The following is a 23,885-nucleotide window of genomic DNA, read 5'->3' on the forward strand; positions in this document are numbered from 1 at the left end:
TAGAATTCATAATTTTGAATAAACAAATTTATTTTGAAAAAAAAAATGCTCTAAATTTGTTTTTACATTTTATAATAATTTTTTGGCTTTTGATAATTGGTAGTATGAATAGGTAGGCAATGTTATAGGAATAGGTACTTATGGTGACCATTGACCAGATGTACATTTTTTTTATTGCTTTGACTTAGTGCAATAACGAGTGTTAACTGTTAAAACTTAAGAGGGTGTCACTGCAATATTTGTTTTCTCTCTCGGACCCATGAGCAACATAAATCAAGCGCATTCAAATCGTATTTTGTTATTTTTGAGTAAAATCATCGATCACAAAAATTATAGAGAATAATATTTTTGAGGGTTTGGCATAGTGGTTTTAAACTAAATTATTATTTGACTAAATGTATATACGACTTTAAAAAAATAAATAAACATTGTAAATTTAGATAAATATTAAATTGTAATGAGACAATATTTAGAGTAATCTGTACAAAGTACCTTCAAATTGATCATTCTCTTATAATTGTTGTAATATGTGATTTTACTCTAAATTTAAATAACATTAAAAAAAATGTTTTGCGTGAATGAATTTTGACTATGTTGCGTAATTGAGTGTGGGCGAAAGTTTCAACTAACAGTGCCCTGCAGATATCTTCTTCAGTAGGAAATGATATTGTACTATTTTTTTTTGAAAATATCCCAAGCACGCATAATTATTTTCTATAGTTCAATTATTCATTTATACTTTATAGTTGGACCTAATCCATAGCTTAAATGCACTTTTTTAGAATTTTATATCTGGTATATTTACGCATAAGTACTACAAAAAACAGTTACATGAATAAATATTAATTAAAATTTACTGTTACAATACCGTCTATATATATGATCTATATAAATGCAAAATATCCTATCTGCATCTGTATCTTGTTACAAATGAACTATTACGATAACTGTCAATGAACCGTTATAATTATAAGGCTGTGAATTTAATGCACTAAAGAACCTTAAAAAATGCATTAAAAATGTCAAAAAAATGTAATAAAAATGCACATAAAATGCAAAAAATGCAATATAAAATGCCAAAAATGATATAGTATAAAATTCATTTAAAATGGTTTTTAATTTTAATTTTATATTTATATTAATATTGGGTACAGGATACATTAGTACATTACATGCATAAATAAGTGTTTATTTAATAAAAAAAAAAAATAATAAAAATATTGATTGAATTTGAATATTCTATAATACTTAATGCTATTCACATGAAACATTTTTTAAAAACTAGAAATAAATAACTTACAAATAACTTATGTAGTTATATGTATCAATTGCCTTATTTTATCGACGTATATATATATGTGTGTATAAAAATAAATTTTTTTCAGACATTTTTTCCTTTAATTGACAGAATTTGATTTAAAATACTGGGGAATGAACTAAAAAAATTAAAATATGACCTAAAAATGCACACAATAATGACCTAAACAATTAAAAATGTCAAAAAATGTAAAAAAAATGCAAATTAAAGTTGCATAAATGGATTCGTTGTCACATAATTCAAATTATGTACTTACAAAGTTACGTTTCACTATGACGAAAAGAAAATGTACTTACCTACAAATTCACATTACTAGTTATAATATAAGCTAGCCGCTAGGGATATGTGCGTAGTGCGTATAAGACTACTTACCTTCTAAACTTTCAACTAGGTAGGTATAGTATACTAGTATGTACCTTACACCTTGTACGGAAAGAAATAAGAATTAAAAAATTAAACTTAGTACTTTTTTTGGACGCTGTCGTGTACATTTTACAAATGATAAAATTCTTAAATTCGGAAGTTAGATAGGTGTGCTGTTTACTTTATCATTATGTATAAAAATTGTAAGATAAGATAAGGATCTATTTATGTAAATTAATTTGTATGTTGGTTTTTTACTTTACCTACCTACACGATTATTGATACAAGTATCGTTGGCGTAATAATTGCACGTATCCACTTAATTTATTTTTACAACTTTAATTGTAGGCTGTGAATTTTTTGCACAAAACAATAAAATAGGCACATAGGTACTTAGAGCTTATTATATAATATATTATGGTCGACGAAAATTTTCAGTTACAACTAGTTTCAAGACGCTGTGGCCTGTACTCCATTGTGTTACAACTTACAAGATAAGATTACAAGCGACTAGCGAGTAGGACATGGTATTATTAATAAAATAGAAAAACTATTAATGTTATATTTATAATTTGTCCAAGCCTATACGTGGCAGTAGATTGCATAGGTACAACGCTATAATCATCGATAGCTTAAATTATATTTAAAAAAATGTATATTAGTACGTATTTATTTTTGGATAGCAATAGGTATCATTATTCATTAATAATTATGTTAGTAATGACCCGATGATTCCGATGCATTTTATCTGTCTTTTATGGTCTAATGTTTAACCTATTGCACTTATGGATGATGATAATAATATAAAAAAAAAAAAAAAAATAATAATAATAATGTTATCCGGTACGGAGCCGTAATTTTTGTACATGCGCGTCTCCGGCGGGCCAGCGGACGCGCACGCCGTGACGTCTAGCGGACGACGGTGGTACCGACGACCTGGGTGGGCGGGCGGTGTACACTTTCCGGCCGACGCGTAACGACTCCATCGGTTTTGAGCGTCGGTGGGAAGGCGGTCGGGTCACAACGGTGCGGCACGCAACGGCCGACGGAACGTTCCGCGCGCCAGTATCCCGAAGCACGGGCGAACGGTCGCACCGCCGCATCGGTCGATCCGCGAACGGTGGGTGTAGTTTCTTTTCCCACATTACGTTTTTCTCTTTAACCCCGTTCGCTGCTGGCTGGTGAGTGGCGACTACCACTACTACTACTAATCAAACGATTGATTCCGTGTGGCTGTGTGCGTGCGTGTGCGCGTTCCCGTACGTTAACGCCTGTGCAGCGCGCGCGTGTGTGAGTGTGTGTGCGTGAGCGTTTGAGTACGTGTGCGTGCGTGACGTGTATTTGCGTGTGCGTGTGCGTGTGCGTGAACGGTACCGTGCATATACTTTGTTTATACTTCATATATATACTTAATATACATTATATATGTACACATACCCGAGTCCCGCACATATATATTTATATAAATATATATAAATCAGTACACTTATATACTTATAAGTTATGTTATTACTTACATATTATAATATTATTATGTACATACACGTACACTATAAATCGAACGCGTACATGTAACAACAGAATAATAAAATATTTTTGTGTACTGTATTATATTATTATTTATAATAATGAACAATAATATGCGTCTCGTGTCGTAATAATCTCGTCGCCGTGAGTTTTTTTTTTTTTTAATTTTCTTTTTATTTCGTTCCATTTGTTTGTTCTCTTTTCTCCGTTATTGTTGTTTTGGTGATAATAATAATAGTAATAACAATAATAGTAATAATAATATGAACGGCGTCTGCGATTGGTCGCGACTGCAGTTTTCCAGTACTGGTTCCGCGTCCGTCCGTCATCACAGAAACAGTAGCAGCCGCCGCCGAAACCAACGATTACGAAGCGTGCCATCACCGCAGCAGTGACGACGACGGCTTTAACGAAAGTGGTGGCGGCGACGACGACGACCACGACCGCGGTATTCTCAAGAGACTCGCGGAAAACACAAACCGAACGTCGGAGGCCGTGAGGTGACGGCTGCACCGCGGGTTTTCGCGTGTGATGAAGGTAACGTTCACGACGGTCAGTCGCCCGCAACACGAACCGTCTGTGGTAGTTCGACCGCTGCGCCAACAGCAACGACGAAGAAGTCGACCACTGCAGAAACCGCGGACGCGCGACGCACCTTTCGCCGTCGGATGCCATCTTCGCACTCGGTAGTGACTAAGACTGTCCGCCACTGCCGATAATAGTCTGCATATTATTTTCGTTTAATGTACAGACCGACGCACAACAACAGCAACCTGTAAGTAGAAAAACGTTGACCGTGTCGATAATTGTTTGTTATTTATTCTATGGTATCTGTTCATATTATGATTATTTTTTTATCGTCCGTCGGCCGCGAAAAACGACAACAATGACGTTGCGTGCGTTAGCTCTCTCGCCCTCATGAGTGACACTGATGAGGTTTTCTGCGATAGCGATCACCCTCAATTTTGTTTTAATAAATATTATTGTTAGGTAGTACTAATACTATTGTTGTTATGGTTTTGCTTTTGTGATGTATGTCAACCAAAGTTTAGGTTGTCTCAATTTCCGGAGGTATTGAGTGTTAGCAACGATTCATTTTGACATTTTAATATTATCTCGCATCTATTCGCATTGGCGATCAACAGACAGCACTTCAACGCTGAATAATATTTGGTACATTCTGTGATGTAAGAATTGGATCCTATGTTTCTGGAGCGCAGCAGTGTTACTATGCTGAAGTGTTACTATTCTTAATAATGTAGCTACGGGAGTATCAATGTACATTGTTCATTCCTTATTAATTTTTGACATTTTCTCTGTTATTATCTACAGAATCTAAATCAAGTATAGTTTCATTAAAAATATTTTATCTAATGAGATAACAGCATCCGTTATGGTAGCGTATTTAACTTAGTAGGTTAAATTACTACTAATTTACCACTTCTTATACTAATTTTATTAGGAAATATATACATTTAATAACCTCAATGAGAAGTTATTTTAGTGTTGGCTTACCCATTGCATTAGGAAGTAACAATTATCAACAATCTATCTAGTAATTAAACATTTAGATAAGAAGGCAAATTAAAATGAATATGTTTCAAATGTGAATATTTATAATGATTATTTATTTTATGTTATTTTTCAATAAGTACCTACCTAATTATAATTTTTTTTATTTAATTTTACTCAGAAATTGGTACTTAACATTTGGAATGTGCAATCACTTAAATACCCATCAAAATATTTTCTTAACGACCTTTATCATAGTATTATATTATTACTCATTTATGAATATAAAATAGTATAAGAATATAATAATGTAGTTTGGGTAAAATAAGGATCTCTGATTAAAATAATAAAATTGTGAGACATTGTTAACTATATTTTAATTAATTATTGTAACAGTTTTCTATTTTAATGGGAACTCTTATAGGTAGATGTTTAATAAGTGAATAAAGTTGAATAAAATAGTACAAAGTTCTCCACCTAACTTTTAACATGATAGTATAACATTTATTTACTACCAACAGTGTCTCTTAGTGTATAATGTCACAAAGTTATCTTTGATAAATGATGATCTAACAATTATAGACACTATCTATCTATATTATTGAAATATTTTAACATTTTGTCTTTAAGTGAAAATAATTAAATAACTTCAAGCAGTTATTGGACTAGAACTTAAAAATAGTATTTCAAATTTGGCAAGGGAATTTGATTTAATTACTGGATAATTGTATCTAATTAGAGATATGGAAATTATATTGTAGTATCATTTTGTTAAAACTTTATGCATAATTAGTAAGAATACTTAAATTCTTTTGCATTATTGGTAGTTACAACTTAAACCAACATACATTCTAGAGACCATACAGTATGACAAGTTATAATTATAAAAATAATAAATAGTTCATAATGGTGTCTGTATACCATGATTCTTGAAAAATTTAAATGTCACCTATCGACAACACTACAACTAGAATATAAAATACAATTGTGAACATTTTTTATTAATCATTTTTGAGTATGATTACCTAGATAAGTATTTAATTTTTATTTGCTAAATATATATTTTGTTATTAATGTTATTAAACTTATGTATAATACTAAAAACAAAGTCTTTGCTCCCTACTCTCTCCTTTGATGTTCTTATACTGTATGGGCCTTACACAATATTTAATACAGACCACTTAGAGTATTCATCATTTTCAGTGCATAAGGTAGGTTATCTTTGATATTCTGTTTATTTTTAACTGGATACTGAAATAAATTTCAATTTTTTAGTTTACTTACAAATGGTAAATAGCAATTATGTTGAAACTATTTAGTAGGCGTAATTTGATTGTTGGCGATCTGTTATTTTAGCCAAAACATATCAATCTTTTGTTCATCATACTGATCAGGTTAGTAATGCTATAATACTTTTGAAAACTGAATTGAATTCATTATTGTGTCTACTTGAGATCGATCAGTCCACTTTTCTCAATTTAACCCTCCAACTCCTATAAATTAGGTTTGAATATTTTAAAATGTTGGAATTTTCAAACGTTGATTATTCGGAATTTAAATTCAAAATCATAAAATAAAGACTAATTCTTTTCAAGAAGACATTATAACAAATTCAGATTTCTCAATTATTATCGTATTATTAGGTTAATCGGTTGGATAGACAAAAAGTACATACAAATGAGCATAAATTGTTAACTGTTCATGGGCTCTATGCTGAGGCAGTGACTTGTACATGCTCGTGCTAGAGCTCTCCACTATTTTTTTTACATAACACACACACACACACCCTAATGATCACTACTACTAATATATTTACAAGACCTACGCATAAAATTTAAAAATTGCCTATTTTGAACTCCTTAAAAATTGTCCATTACCAACCCTTAAGATAAAAATAATAACTAGGGCTCGTAAGTTCATGCATTTCCACATCATTCTTACCAAGTTGTATTTAATGCTAGATGACATAGAAATCCATTTCAATGTATGGTTAAGTATGTGAAGTTAAAGCAAGATTTTGCATATTTAAAGGGTTTTAGCCCATTTGGCATATTTATGCGTTTTTATATTTGATTTTGCATATTATTAATAATTTTGATACCTATATCTATGTTAATATCGTATAAACATGCTTTTTTTATTAAAATACTATAAGAAAACCAAAATTTGAGGAAAAATGCAATAATTCATATTTTTTTACTGTCTAAAATGTATGGGAATTGTCTCAACGTAAAATAATTAAAACATTTTAATGGATATTTCTTGGAACTTCAAAAAAATTGCTTATTTTTATTTATATACTTTTGATTTCTTCTTTTTTTAATCCATGTATTTCTAGTGCAAGTGAATGAATATTTCTGAATTTTATAAGACATGTTTTGCCAGTTTTAGTGCATAAGTGCATGCTACAGCCCTATTCTTTAGGCCATGAACTTATGAGTCTTGATAATAATGTTCATATGCAATACAAAGGACTACCTAATAACATGGATATTATTTTTCTAAGTATATAATATTGCTGATTATGAGAAATATTTACACTACCTACTCTAGGGCCATATAAAAATAATTAACTCCTTGTGGGCCAAATTGTGTAATAAAATCACATTTACCATTTTATTTTCATAGAATATAAAAATGCAATTTACATAGGTAGTAAATAAGTGTTAAGTTTTTAACATTTGTTACAGCATTTTGTGTTTAAGAGAAAAATAATTTAATTTAATATGGAGTATTTTCCTTGAACAAAAATGCTGTATAGTATTTTTGTTTTATTTTGAATGTAGAACAATAATTTGTGTATTATACTTTATAAAAGTGAGGTAATATACTAATATGAATAGTTAATTTTTGGATTACTACAGTTAGCAGGTCAGTAAAAACTTATTATCTCCGGAGTTAAGACTCCAGCAATTTCATAATATCTATTGTGGTCATGACATTGATACTTAAGCATATTTAAGTATTTAGGTCTAAAAATATCTTGTTGTTTAAATTACAGCTGGATACTTGTCTTGGAGTTTTGGCAATACAGTGAAAATTGTGTGACAGGAGTTTGAGTATTGGGTATTTGAGTATTTAATTGGAAAAGAGTGCAATACTCTACATTTTTGTTTAATATTTATATTTTTTTCATACTAAATTTACTAAAACCATTGCTAAAACTCCATTAATTTTGAATACCTATTTAATTATTTTAAATAATTATGTAGGTACATTTATAAATTTTCATATGCTTTTGTTTTATTAATAAATATTACCTATATATATTTTCTCAAAGATATGTGCAACTAATTTAGTTTATAATGCCAAATACCCATATTTATTATATTAGTGTTTATTTATTTCACAAATAAAATTATAAATTTATTACGTTCTTAGGTACCTTATATAATTTTATATACATTCCACTTCCATGATACATGTTTCTTTAAATGAAAACAACTATAAATTAACTATAACTATAAATATTCGTAAGTACTCTACTTGCAATTTTATAGATATAGTATGTTTTTCTTACAAAAAATGTATTACGATAAATTGGACATAATTATCTTAACATTTTTCATTTATTTAAAAATTAATGCTTAATTTATGTATCAATTCTACGTATTTAATACTTATATTATATTTATTTTAATTAAATTAGGTATACTATTAAATTTAAGTCTTAATTAAATATAGAAAAATCTGTTTTTCTGTAGGTTTATTTTTTATTGGCTCCTGGAAAGCTGGGTGGGAACAGTTCTTCTAGGGTCGTCGGTTCAAAAGTGAAGAAAGGTACATTTTTTTTATTAAAAATATTTATTTTTTTTTGGTACATGATTTTATTATTTTTTGAAATGATTTTTATTTATTCATGTTTGTTTTCAAATTGTATTGACACTAAACTAGAACAGTTGAGTAGGTACTTCATACATTTATTCATAGTTTTTAAATGCAAAAATAAAACAATGTAAGAAATAAATATTCATTATTAATGCTTGTTAATAATATTCAATTTTATTATTTCATGATTTATTATTCAAGACATTTCCTAGTGTAAATAGTTGAACTTTATCTTATGGTTTATCAAACAACATTTAAAGAGTAGGTAACAAATTAATATTGTTCAATTTCATAAGATTTTAATTAAATGAATATCATAAGATAACATTTTTTTTGTTTATTTATCTATATTTTTTTTATTTGTTCTAGAAAACAAAGACATTTTACTGAAAACTTTAAACAATTTATAGTTTTACTAATGATATCGTAGCAACAAGTTTTTTTTACCTATAATAACTAATTAAAAAAAATGATTTGTATAGATTGTCTCTACAATTTAAATACTTATTGTATTTGTGATTTGCTTTTGAACTTTTGAAACATTTAAAATTATTTTATCTTTAATTTTTACTTACTATTAATGCATTATAATTAAGTAATTAAATGAAAGATCCATTTCATTGTTATAACTTATAACTAATTAAATGATTTGTTTATTATTTTGCTTGAATTTAAATTGTATTTGAAATATTTGTGATAGTAGTTGGGTATACCTACAGTTGAATATAAAATACATGTATAATTAACATTATACCTACCAGCAATTGTGTACTGTTGTTTTATTGATGAATTACTACTTTTTTTTTAACGTTACTTTTCTAACTTTATTATTTATTAAATATTAATATCTTATTTACAATATTATAAAGCTATTATCTTGAATATTTAAGAAGAAAATATCTTCTAAATTTTTAGTTAACATTGAATAAAATGTACATATATACGTTGCATACTTACTTATAATTTAGACTGAGGAATCAAACATTTCATTTTAATAGTTAAAATTATTACTTTTAATTTTTCAGGCAATATGACTTGAAAGTAGGGTACAACGATGGTCATCAAAGGACCATAGCAATGAACGGGGAAATTCCTAGTGTACCTATAACAACCCTGGCTGGCATTTCAAGTTTAACAGATTGTAAGTATTAAATTAGTTAGATTTTCTCCTGAACAACTCGTATTAGGTCAGCATGACCAATACATTTTTGGCTTTAAAAAAACTTATTATTAATTATTTCTTACTGTGTACTATTTAGGAATTATATTGTTTTATATGAATTTATTGAAAATATTGACACTATACTAATTGATGTGTCGGTTTCAAGGTATCTAATATATTACACTTGAATATGGTTCAATTATTAGAACTGTGTGTGGTTTGTTTAACTGAGAATGATAAGAGTCTAAAATTATTCAATACTTTGTATGCATTTATTAGATGTGTTTCAATTTGGAGGTGTACAGATAAACTAACTTTGATATAAAGTGATAAAGATGACCGTTATATAAAAATAAATAACTTTTTTAAGTTTCTAAATTTTTAAAAAGTTATTTTTGTTGAAATTTGGTGAAGTGTAGCTGATGTAGAATGTAGGTATTAAAATCAAAAACAATATAGATTATTGATGTCATCTTTAAATTTTATGAATTATTGGAAAGTGAATTATACTTGTACACATGGCACATGCATCTATGTGCAATTTCCATTACTATTATTATTATTATTATTCATTAATGTGTATGTGTACTTAAATAAATTCTATACCATAAAAATAAAGGTGTCTGATTATAAAATTGAATATATATAATATATAAATAACATTAATTGATATTCAGAGGTTGATTAATTTAATAATACAAAAATATTTTAACATAAATGGTAGTTAAACTGATAAGTTTTGTAAATTTGATTCTTCAAAGTACCAAATACAAATTAATAAAATGTAGTATATTTTTAAGGTTGGTACAGCAGTAATTATGAAACTTATTTTTATAATCAATTTTATTTTGATGCTTATGCTGTGAGTGTCTTATTATTTAAACTTTTCTGAACTTTGAATATGTATTATTTTTATTTCAAAAAATGTACTCAATGTGTGTTATAGGTATTTTTATTTCATTATTTCATTTCTCCCAAGTACAGCATATAGTTCTAAAGCTAAACACATAAGAAAGATAAAGAATAAAATAGTATAATATGTTATAAGAAAATACGGTGAAACCTCCATATAACAAACTTCCAATCAAGAACATTTTTGCGAACCAAATTAAAATAGAACCATATTTATTTAATTCTATTTATTGAAATTTTATAAAATAAAAAATTTTTTTGGTACTCATGAGGCTTCTTAGTATGAAAGTTTTGCTATTTAATAATAAATTATTCTGCTAGAAAAAGTTAAAAAAATATTGAATTTGATACTTACTAAAAATTTGATTTATTTTACAGTGTTACCTGAAATGCCACTGCCTTCACCTATGCCTCAAACATTAGGTAATAAATCTTTACTATTTCATCCCCGTGTAGCCGAAGAAGCAGACATTTTGCTTAGCCTTCGAGATGATGCTTTGGTACCACAACTTATTCAGTCTTTAATTAATACCTCGTCAGACCATATGTAAGTGTTAGATAATATGTATACTATATATTAATACATAATAATTAATAAGTGTATTATATTAATGAAGTTTTATTTTATTTTTTTTAGACAATTGAAAGACAAATATATGTACACGGAACATTATAACAATCAACAAAACATACCAGAACTTCTTAAAGCAATTTTGCATCAAAATGCTAATGTATTTAGAGGACCACCACCTATATTTCAACAACATCAAGGTAATAATTTATTATTGTTTTTTAAAATAAAATGTACAATATTTATTCTTGGTTTATGGTCTATGGTTCTTGCTACTATATATTTTGTTTTGTTTTTAAATTATCTCATCTAAATCACTAAATTATTTTATTTTATACACAATTATTTCGTTTGAATAAATGTTCAGTAGTGAATATGTTTAGTTGTTGTTAATTACTCGTCACTCTGGCAATGTCAAGATCTTTAAATTTAAATTAAATCAAAACTAATTTTTATTCAGGGAGGGAATCAATTTTGTTTACAATATTTTCCAATACATGATTGTTCATCAGATTTAAATATTTGTAAAAATGCCTATGTTTTGTGGAAATAATTGAAGATCGTAATTAAAATAAATCTTTTACATAACATTCAGTATAAAACTCTTTGAATACCTTGTATAAACTAATTACCCGTTATATTAAATTTAATGATTTTGGATAGTATTTGAATTATTTCGTAACTATATTTAAAGACTTACAATTTAAATATTTTATCCTAATATCTGATACTATTGTATTATCATATTTTACTTATTTTCATGTTCAAATATGCTTTTGTACATTATTGTTTGTATTAATTACAGAGTTTATAGTCTTTAACAATGCAAATAATTAAAAATTAACCTAATTAAATGTATATTATGACTATAAAGAAATCTAATTTTTTTTTTAATAACTAATTTTTATTTAATTTATTCGAATCTAATTTTTTTCAGAGAAAGAAAAAAATATTGAAACCAAAACTATACATGAACTCAATGAAATGAATAGTTTTGAAACAGCATTGATTGATCAACATGATTTGTCACATAATGAACTTCTTCAGCAATCTGAGATATTGAACGAGCTTCCTCCTCAACAACAACCTGTCATAGTTAGAACACCTCCTGCAAAATTAACCAGATTGATGTTAGACGATGAAGATGGTAAATTAATTTTTATCTTTTACTTTCACTTAGATATTGAGTTTGCTTTTTTTACACAGAGAAAATACTAGGAGACGTTGAGATTACAGAAAATGATAAAATAAATGTTCAAAACTTGGAACATCAATTTTCTCAAATAACAAATAATTATGATGTTTTCTTAAATCAACCAACAATTTCATTAACTCGAATTGATCTTAGTCAACATGGTATTTATTTTTCATGCTATAAATAAAGGCAATGTTAACTAAAAATTTTGTTATTATTTATTTTAGTTATGAGCAAAAAGAATATGCTAGATATGGAAGAATTGACAGAAGAAAATGATTTTGGGTTAGCTCTTGCAGAGAGACCATCAATTCCAAATCAAGGTTACACACTTTTTTTAATAATTTATTATTATTTTCATACACAATGAAATCTATAAACTATCTAAAACTATTTTTTGATGCAAGGCGTATATAAAATGTATTAATTTGTTTTCATTACCATCTTAACTAATTTACAGAAATATTATTTAATTTATATCTTGATGTATTCATACTTAACAATTTAATAAGCATTATACTTAATTTAAATTTTGTAGAAAGCAAAATAGTTGGTTTTTATTGTACAAATATGTGGCAATATCTGTTGCATTGACTGTAGTCTAACTTTTTATTTTGAAAAACTAAATACTTTATTAATGTTGTTTTATGGATTTGAAGTAACTTAAAAGACCATGAGTATAGATTTCATTAAGCTTTATACTTTTTCCAAATTTAAATCTAATTGTTAGTTTCTTAATATATTAATTCTATAGTATTACTTAACTTTTTATTTGTTAGATATATTTAACCAAAGGTATGATGTGTTTATTTAATAATAGATAAAAGAAGTTTTCCTACACAAGTAGAAAATGAAAGTTCTGATCCAAATGACTTTGGCGTATCATTGACCGAGAGAATTAAAAGAAGAAAAAGAGCTGCCCAACAATCTGAAGTCAATGACAAAAATAATAGTTTTGACGAAAGTAATTATGGTTTAAGTTATTTATTTATAAATATGGACTTAATACAGTTATACTTAATATTTATGGTTGCATACTTTTTTTTGTTTTGAATCAAATATGCATCTGTGTTTATGTATTTTATTTAAAATAATAATTGTATGTTGTTTTTTTTTCATATGAATAATTTAGATGAATGTATTATAAAACCTAAATTAAGAAAAGTCGAAAGAAAATTTGTACCAATTGTTGAAAAGTTGTCTGTCGAAGAACTAATGGAAACTAATACATATCAAAAATTCAATAAATGCATTGAAAAAGTATTTGAGAGTACTGAAGAAATGGATACATTATTAGATTTTGGTAATTAATAATATATTCGTATAAATAGCAGTTGTTCAGAATTTAAATTTATTATTTTATTAATAGGGGAAAATGATATACCACCAGAAGCTTTAATACCAAAATATGTACTACAAGAATTATGTAGTGAATCAGCTAAACTTAAAACATTAGGCGCTATGGAATCAATTCCATCAAACAAAATAATTCGCATATTAAGCATACTCGAAAAAAATATAAGAGATGGTGCAAAAGTATCACCAATAGCTGATCCAGTAAGCAAATAACCTGTTGAAATATTAGTGTTTTTTAATTTTTTGTTTAACATAATAATTTGTTGATTTTTTTAGGAAGATGATGAATGCGAAAGAAAACTGTGGATGGAGTTAGCGATGGAAAGAGTTATGCGAGCTGTAGATGCATCCCTCACCACTCTCTATGTGTTAACTTCACCAAGAATGCAGAAAAAAGTATATATGGAAGATGTTATCGACAGAGTAGTGATGTTCACAAAGTATCAACTACATAATACAATTTATCCAGCTTTTGATCCAGTCTACAGGTACATTTTAAATTATTACTATTTTTTTTTCAATTAGATTCATAGAACGGTTATTTATTTTTTTGTTATAGGATACACAAGAGTAATGATTCTTATGCAGGAAGTGCTCGTAAAAAACGTGCTCATCCAAAAGAAGTTCGTGATAAAAATGTTCTGTCCCTGTACAGCAAGTTGGCAGAAGTAGTTTCACTTTTGGCTGAGCTTTTACAAATTCAAACTCTTACAGATACAGCTGTTCTTCATACTTCATCTATGGCAGTTTCGCCATTTTTTGTTGAAGAAATCAGTGAATTACAACTTTCTGCATTAAAGCTTGTTACAACGGTAAATACAATAATTTAATAAATTGGATTAATGAAATATTGTCAGCAGACAAAGTTCGTTTTTTTTTTTGCAACATTATTCTGCTCATAAATTTTCAAAATAACCTTAAATGATATTAATTAGGCTTGTTTAAAAAGAAAAATTTATATTTATTTGAATAGATTTTTACGAAGTATGACAAACACCGAAAATTGCTATTAGATGATATACTTGCATCTATGGCACGATTACCAAGTTCAAAGCGAAGTTTAAAATCATTTCGAATTAGTTCTGAAGAGTATATTCAAATGTTGTCAGCTCTTGTCTTGCAATTAATTCAATGCATGGTTGTACTTCCATCTAATTTAGCAGATAAGCAGTCAAATGTAAGATTTTTAAATATTTGATTATAACTTACATGTATTTTAATTTGTATAATTTATGTAATTTTCACTTTTTTTTAGCTTGATCCTGATACATTAATTGTCAGTAAATTCAAAACTGCTCGTTCAACTGCATCAAGTTTTTTGCATGTGTTTTTATCGAAATGTAGTAGTAAAAGTGAAGAAATTGATTACCGTCCAATATTTGAAAATTTTATTCAAGATTTATTGACTACTGTGAATAAACCAGAGTGGCCGGCATCTGAACTTATGCTTAGTGTACTAGGGAGGTTACTAGTAGCCAATTTTGTTAACAAAAATTTAGATATGTCTCTTAGAGTAGCCTCCTTAGACTATCTTGGTGTTGTAGCAGCTAGACTCAGAAAAGACTCTGTTACTTCTCAACTAAGATTAAAAACTATTGATTCCATAATTATGGACATACGGACTGAAGAACTGAAGGATGAAGATGGAAATTTAATGGTTTGTATTAATGATACTTGTTTTATATTAAGCTTTTTTGTATACTCTATCCAGCCTGAGAACACACTGATTCTGCTCATCCCCACTCGACACCTTGCCATCGAGACCAGTTCCACTATGGCAGGGTGTTGTGTAGAGATACATAGAAGAACCAATTTTTTGTTGTGCCGCTGTGTTTTTTTGCTGGACAGAATATAGCTGATGGATGTCTTCTTCTACCTCACCTTTTAATGTATGAGGTGGGCCCTATGCTTGTCCTACACTGCTATAGGGCTTAATCTCCTTACTATATTTTACTTGCCATCTAATTTCATGTCACCATTGAGTATCTAATAATTATGTATCTCTTTGGTTTTTATTCCCATTGCTTTTTTTTTACATAAATAATTTGATTTCTATAACTTTCACTGCCTCTAAATCATCTATGTTCTTAACACTGTACAAAACATTTGTCCAATTTTTGTCTATAATTAATGCACCTCCTGCTAAGTATTAATTTTTATTTTATCCTCCCTAAAACTCCACATCTACTTACCCCTATATTTGTCAATGTCTATCCCAATATCTATTGGAACTGTAAATAAATTATGTTCTTTCTTAAAAATACCAACACAATTTTATTTATTTTTCCTCCTTTACAGTCTGCCTCATACTAATACTGATTCCAAAGTTGATATACATATTAACTTATACATTTTTCAAAACCATAGAAGAACCTTATTTTATTTTATATAACCTTTTCCCCAAAATATTTTCTTACTATGAATAATAACTTGAATACTTAATAACTTAAAACTAGTATAATTTCTATTTTTTACACTCGTTAACATCTCACTTGCTCTTGAATATGGGCTACAGAATACTTAGTCTCTACTTCTTTGGCATTTTTCCTAAATACCTTATTAAAGGAACCCGTTAATCTCATTATACCCAATTCCTTATCATGCATATATACTTGTATTGTATGTAGTTTATAATAAATTATTGTTATTGTTTACAGGAAGAAGTTCAAGAAGTTCAAGACGATGAGGAAAGGATACAGTTTTTGCAAAGGGTCCTTTTAGATTATTTGGCTATAAGAAGTCTTTCTGAGCCAGCGTTAAGGCATGCAAGACATTTCTATTTAGCTCAGTGGTACCAAGATAATACTGATGCAGGAAAATCATCTGATTCTTTATCAAAAAGAAAAAAAGAAAAACGCTCCCGAAAAAAATTTGGTATGTATAACATGATGAAAGCAATAGATTTGATTATGATTATGAACTTGTTATTGAAGGTTCAGATGATGAAGACGATGGGGAAAGTAGTGATTCAAGTAAAGAAAATGAATCTCGAATTGATGAAAATAAAGCTATTGAAAATTCAAGGCTTTGTGATCAGAGAAAAGAATATTTGCTAACTAAAATCAATCCTTACGATAATCAATCTACACAAGTTATGCAAACATTCATTGACTATGATAGTGCTGAACTAGTAGCAAGATATTTAGCCTCTAAAAGACCATTTTCTCAAAGTTTTGATACTTATCTTAAGCATGTAAGAATATTATTTGTGTACATTAAATTTTATATAAATTTATTCATATTTAATTTTTAATTTTAGATTATCAAGGTTTTAATGGAAACGTCTGTAAATATAAGGACAAAAGCAATGAAATGTTTAACAATGATTGTTGAAGTAGATCCTGGTGTTCTGGGCTTAAAAGAAATGCAGTTGGGTGTAAGCCATTCTTTCCTAGATCACTCAACATCAGTTAGAGAAGCTGCTGTGGATTTAGTCGGGAAGTTTGTTTTAAGTCGTCCAGAATTAATTGATAAATATTATGATATGTTGTCTACTCGAATATTGGATACCGGTGTCAGTGTACGAAAACGAGTGATAAAAATAATGAAAGATATATGTATTGAATGTCCAGACTACTCAAAAATTCCAGAAATATGTGTAAAAATGATACGACGTGTAAATGATGAAGATGGCATTAAAAAATTAGTTATGGAAGTGTTTCAAAATATGTGGTTCACCCCAGTACGAGAAAAACCTTCACTTGACACAAAGATGTTATTGAGAAAGGTGTTAAACATAACTGATGTGGTAGCAGCATCAAAAGAATTGGGCTTAGAATGGTTTGAGCAACTCTTATTAAGTTTGTTTAAACCTAAAGAAGATAAAGATGATACAGCAAAAGTATCTACTGAACCCCCAAAAGCTTTACTTACTGCTTGTAAGCAAATTGTAGACTGTTTAGTAGAAAATGTTGTGACACTTGATGGAGGTGGCGGAGGTACGTCACAGCAGCTTGTTGCGTGTCTTACTACATTATATTTATTTGCAAAAATACGGCCACAACTATTAGCTGCACATTCTCTCACTCTTCAACCATATTTGAGTTTAAAATGCCAGGTATTTAATTTTGAATTATTTGAATGATGCACATTATCTATTTGTTAACTATTTATTTAATTTTTTAGACACAAGGTGATTATCAAATTATTAGTTGTGTTGCAAGGACACTTGAACTTGTTGTTCCATTAATAGAACACCCTAGTGAAATATTTTTATCTCAACTTGAAGAGGACGCAGTTAAACTTATTATGAAGCATGATCAAACTGTGATTTTGAGTTGTATTTCATGTCTTGGATCCGTGGTGAATAATGTAACAAGAAATTTTAAGCTTATCAGGGATTGTTTTGGAATATACTATAGTAAGTATAATTTATTTTATTTTGTATTCATTTCAATTTTAAATCAATGAACTGTTGATGATGACGTGTTAAATTTATCTTGATATTTATACACTCAAGTTAAACTTACCTGTGAATATTTAATTTTATTTATGATATAACATTATATTTTCAATAAATATAGTAATTATTTTAGTATCAACTTTGTTTTAATAGCTATTCCAGGTGTTAAAACTATGAAAGTGAAAGTTAAATTAAACGACAAGTGCAAATTATGAAAGTAACTTAACTAAAACAGTTTAAAAATAAAAATGTGTCATAAAAATAAATAACAACTTGTCCCAAATGTGATCTTGAAATATGCACAATTCTTTAGCACTTTATTAATTAAATACCTTTTATTTTTATAAGCTGTTATTTAATATCCCAAATTGCCTGATCATTACAAAATAATGTCAAATTTAACTTAGCAATTCTTGATATATAATTACTATGTAATTTGTTTCAGAATATTTAAGTAATTTTCAAAAGTTACATCAAGATAGACAGACAAATCCTCAAGCTTTAATACCACTGCGGCCAATATTTCGTCGTTCAATCTACATCATAGGTCTAATGTTAAGATTCTTTGATTTTACCGACAAAGAGGTTTATGGTGATGCATATCCAGTAAGTATTTTTCACATTTTAAAAGTAGCACATTTTTAAAAAATATTTTATTTATTTTAATAGGATAATATCAGAGATTTAGTATATGACATAATGTCATACTTCATGCATACAAATGAAGACGACACTAAGTTATTTGCTTTAAAAGCTATTGGATCGATATGCATAAGACATTATGATTTTATGTTGTGCCAAGATCTTATGAACACGTATCTTGATATTTTATCAAATAACAGTGTTCCAAATATAATGAAATCTCAAGTATGTATTTTGTTAATATTTTAATTAAAATTGAATTATTACAATTATAAAATATGTTTACAATTATTCTTGTTTCATATTTTAGTATATTTATTTAATATTCAATTTTTAATAAAATTATTTATGTGTAGATTTTGAATAACATTGAAATATATTTGGAAGAAGAAGAAAAACGAATGATTAAACAGGATTTAGAATGTAAGAGTTAAACATTTTTCAATCTGATTTTATGAAATGCAAATAATATGTTGAAGATAATGTTGTTTATTATTTCTGTTAGGGTCAAAAATGTCTAAAAAGGAGAATTTAAAGGAAATGGGCGACGTTTCTTCTGGAATGGCTAGTACAGTTATTCAGTTATATCTTAAAGGAATATTAAATTCGTTTTTACACACTAGTGTTCAAGTTCGGCAAGCTGTACTCAAAGTTATACAATTAATTTTAGCCCAAGGACTTGTACATCCTGTTCAGGTATACATTTTATTTATAATTTTTTTTAAAGAATTACAGAAAATTCACAATATTTATGTAATGTTTATAGATTGTGCCTTATTTAATATGTATGAGTACCGACACAGAAAAATCAGTTAGCAGTCGTGCTGATAAGCATTTGCAAGAGATAGAAAAGAAATATCCTGGATTTATACATATGGGTGCTCAAAATGGAATTAAATTGTCATTTCAGTTACAAAGCATTGTACAAACTGATGGCGAAATGGTTCGAGGTTATCGCCTGAAAGAAAATGACACTATCCCAAGTGCGTTAAATGGATGTCTTTATTCTATACTGAGGACCAAACAACAACGTAGAGCTTTAGTGTTATCAATTTTAAAACAGTTTGAGGATCAAGGCGTAAGTACAGCTTTTTGTTAAATTAAATAGTATACTTTTCATCTCATGTATATAATATTCTTTTTGTATAGAAAACAAATTTAGCTCAAATGCTATACTTGGCTGATAATTTAGCATATTTTCCATTTCAATCACAAGACGAGCCTTTATTTATTATACATCACATTAATACAATGATATCAGTAAATGGAACTAATTTGCTTCAAAACTTCAGAGAGGTTAGTATAATCTTTGAGAAACTTATTTTATTATATATTTTTAAAATAATACCTTATTTTGAACTAAAGCCGGATTCACAACTACATTGTGTGTTGTGTAGTGTGAGGGCCTTGTAACTTTATGATTAGAACTGGTTACCATATTAGTTTAAAAGTTGACCTGTAATCATTTCTTGGTAAACCAGTTACTTAGTTATTCCAGGACAACCAAAATAGTAACGTCCAATCACAATGCGATAGGTTTGACATGACATGACACACAACGTATTTGTGAATATGTTTAAATGTTCATGGTTGTATTAAATATATTAATATGCTTTTCATAGATAAAGTCCTTATATGAATTTTAAAATTTAACAATATTGTAAATATTTACTTTTAGGGTCTTCTTCCAAATCCTAATGCACCAGTACAATCTAATAAAGTAGATGGTGGCGTTGAAGACGAAGAAGATGAAGATGAAGGAACTCTTGTCGATAGAGTACCAGATGATATAACAATTCTTCAAGAAGTTCTAATTAAATCTCAAGGTTGCCTCCTACTCTTAGTTCTCAAACTATATCTGAAAACTGTTTACGGCATAACAGATTTGTAAGTTGTATTTGAATTTTATTTTTAAAAAGTAGTTAGATAATTTTTAACAGAAAATATTTTTTATAGAAAAATCACACAATATTCACCATCAGAATCTAGTAAAATGTATGATAAGAATTTAAGCAGAAAGTCAAATTCAAAATTCAATCCCAAAGCTACAATACAAAAGCTTAAATATGGATTAGAAATAAATACTGAAGACTTACAAAAGGCTAAATCAGAATTGATTGCTTATTATTTAGAAGTATATTTAGAAATGTAATAAAAAGCTTAATTTATTATATAATATTTTATTTTTTCAGTTAAAACATTTAATTATCAATCTTGATCCTGACGATGAAGGAAATGAAGATGCAGGAACTCCCAAAGTTTCAAAAAGTATTCCTTCCACACCAAGCAATCATGTAGGTAGCACTCCTAACCAAATTCCAAATACACCCAACCACCACGATGTTTCTAATGTGTCTTACGAATCGCCAGAATATCAAAAACAAGTAATTTCAACATTTATTTAATATTTTAATTCTCAATTTATGGGTAAGGTGGCTCTTAGTGGCTATTGTTCAAGTGATAACATTTATTCATATGTACATCTAAAATTCATCGTAGACGCGGTTGATAATATTTTTGTACTTATGCGAGTATGTATTCTATAAATAAAACGTTACTAAGCTGGCAAAAAATTAACATACTTCTAGTAGTCCAATTCTAATTTTGAAAACTGATTAGAATTTGTTAGTTTCTATACTATGTTTTGTAGGAGATAAATTTTTCTATATTTAAAAAGTTTATGTTCTACGGTTCCAAATAAATGTGCTTAATTCTTCAGAATATGTATGTTAAAGGACCAATTAGACAAAAAATTTAAAAAAATGTTACAAAACATTGAAAAGAGGTTATTGAATTAAATAATTTTTTTAAATTAAAACTGGCTACTAGAAGAATGTTTAATTTTTTAAATCTCATAGGTTTAAGTGCATGAAAAATCCAATCTTTTAGATAGCTACCTTAATTAAAATGATTCGTCTGAATTCCATTTATTGGAAAGGAATTCAATATTCTTTAGTGTTAGTATTTCATATTATGTTTTGTACATTAAAATTGCATATTTTTCTTATTATCAATAAATACTTATTACTATAAAGAATTTATTAACATGATTATTGACATTTTAAAATAGGGCCGTTTAATGTTTCTTGAGATTTTTCTGAGTTTCAAGTTTCATCTGTACTTATTAATATACACTATTTTGACAAATCCAATTTATTTAAATCCAGATTTTGATGGGAACATTATTCAGTTTTGAATATATTAACTTTTAGTTTATTATATATCTTTAAGTTACTACTTTTCTTTTAATATTTAATTTAATTAAATATTTGTATAAAGCGATTAGAAGAATGTGCAATCATTATTTTTCTCTTAATCACTAGATTATTTTTCTTGTTTAAACCCAAATGTACTAAGAAGTAAGATATGTATTAATTAATATGTATTAAGAAGTATTTGATTGCCTTTTGATTTACAGATTTTCTTTTATATAACTTCATTTTTACAATTTGAAATAACATTGGTTATATTCAATTTATTGGTTTAGAAGTATTTATTTAAATGATTTGTCAACATTATTTATTTATGGCATGTGCTAACCTTCATAAAGTAATGATCTTATAATATTTTTTTTGTCGTTACACAGAACAATGTGCAATCAACACCAAAGGTTCCTAAATTGACGATCATACCTCCAAAACCTCCATCGTCCAAGCATTCTCATCACCATCACCGATCACATAAATCAAAAAAAGCTGATCGTCCTAAAAAACATCATCATAAGCGAAAGAAAGCTAAAGGTGGTGGAAGTTCTGAAGATAGTGATAACGTCTATAGCGATCCAGATTTCTTAGTATAAACAGGTACCTTATTGTAATTTAAATGTGTTGTAAATAGATTTGTTGTAAAGTTTTTTTTGTTGACAGATGAATTATTTATTTTTATGGATAATTAATATTAGATTTTAAGTGCTCAATTGATCATTCTTCTATGCCTTGTGCACTTGAATACTTAAGTGTTTTTCAATATGAGCACATATGTGAGGTCTGAAACTTAAAATGTCATTTGGTTTAACATTATTTTATTTTGAAAATAAATTATATTTTCCGAATTGTACAGAAATAGTTTTTTCTTGATTTATAATTAAGAGTAGATGCCCGCAGTCATGATCTTCTTGCAACTTGGTAAATTTGTTCCAATTTTGAGTTGTTAGTTTTAATATTTGAGTGAATTGATCTATTATCAAACTTAAGGTTAGAGTTTTTTTTTAAAATCAAGCATTTTTTAACTGTGATACTTCCATTGTCATATTTTGTTTTGAAATTAATACATCAAAAGAAAAAAGACATAAACAACAGATAATGTAAATTTGACTTTTATGTTTGTTTATATTGACTTATTATTCATGTATTAAATATTTACACTAATAACACTAAACTGGAACAGCTAAACCCAAGTTTACTATGTTCATTTGTAAGATAGAGAACAAGTGTGTGGCATCACTCCTAACAAGAAATATCTTTAGTTTTTAAAGTGTATTGATTGATCTTTAAATAATATTATTATACATTTTTTTGATTTATGTACTGTAACAGATTATTTTGTCATTAAAGCCGTCATTCTTCTTAATGTTCTATGTTTAATGTTTTATTTTTATTTTTTATTTTTATAATAATTGGTACAAAATAATTCTGTTAACCTAATGAACTGCTTCCAAGATGTTACCAATGTGGGACAAAATTAAAGTAAAGCTCTTTAGATTTCATTCATAAGACATTCCTTACATTTATTTTATTTTTCATTAGACACGTTAACCAAAATTATACAAATGCTATACTAAATAATAAATTGCGAAAACATACTTTTTCTAAAATTAAAATCAATTGACAAAACTTAATATTAATATAAATACATAATTTTTAATTTAATCATATTCATTACATATATTTTCTTATAGCAACCCTTATTTTTTTTATATACATTTCTGTTATTTATTCACTGGAAAAAAATCATACAAATGATATTTGGTTGTACTCTGTGCTAAGTAGTATATTATTACTGACTAAGTTAAACAGTTAATATTTATAGCAATAATAGCATACATTTTACTGTGGGTAAAAATATATATTGATGCATTTTAAATTAGATACACATTTT

At 27.6% G+C, this 23,885-nt stretch overlaps 1 protein-coding gene across 3 annotated transcripts; it reads left to right on the forward strand.

Moving 5' to 3' along the window:
* The first annotated feature begins 3,152 nt into the window (after positions 1–3,152).
* LOC111034964 (nipped-B-like protein A) lies at positions 3,153–23,362 on the forward strand. Of its 3 annotated transcripts, none has more exons than XM_022316421.1 (29): positions 3,153–3,983; positions 8,425–8,500; positions 9,574–9,689; positions 11,001–11,169; positions 11,260–11,393; positions 12,131–12,340; positions 12,400–12,549; positions 12,616–12,711; positions 13,209–13,352; positions 13,521–13,691; positions 13,758–13,945; positions 14,021–14,232; positions 14,304–14,556; positions 14,718–14,921; positions 15,000–15,401; positions 16,402–16,618; positions 16,678–16,937; positions 17,004–17,801; positions 17,870–18,104; positions 18,592–18,752; positions 18,816–19,013; positions 19,145–19,211; positions 19,294–19,484; positions 19,555–19,866; positions 19,938–20,084; positions 20,467–20,675; positions 20,745–20,922; positions 20,981–21,172; positions 22,375–23,362. In XM_022316421.1, exons 3-29 carry the CDS (start codon positions 9,626–9,628, stop codon positions 22,585–22,587), a joined length of 5,775 nt encoding a protein of 1,924 aa, XP_022172113.1. In that variant the 5' UTR covers positions 3,153–3,983; positions 8,425–8,500; positions 9,574–9,625; the 3' UTR covers positions 22,588–23,362. The 3 variants fall into 3 exon arrangements, with proteins under 3 accessions (XP_022172113.1, XP_022172112.1, XP_022172111.1); XM_022316420.1 differs by lacking the exon at positions 8,425–8,500 and having other exon boundaries at positions 3,952–3,983; positions 22,375–22,591; positions 22,655–23,362; XM_022316419.1 differs by lacking the exon at positions 8,425–8,500 and having other exon boundaries at positions 3,952–3,983.
* The last annotated feature ends 523 nt before the right edge of the window (positions 23,363–23,885 follow it).

The sequence above is a fragment of the Myzus persicae genome, unplaced genomic scaffold (genome assembly GCF_001856785.1).
Source record: "Myzus persicae strain clone G006 unplaced genomic scaffold, MPER_G0061.0, whole genome shotgun sequence".
NCBI lineage: Eukaryota > Metazoa > Arthropoda > Insecta > Hemiptera > Aphididae > Myzus > Myzus persicae.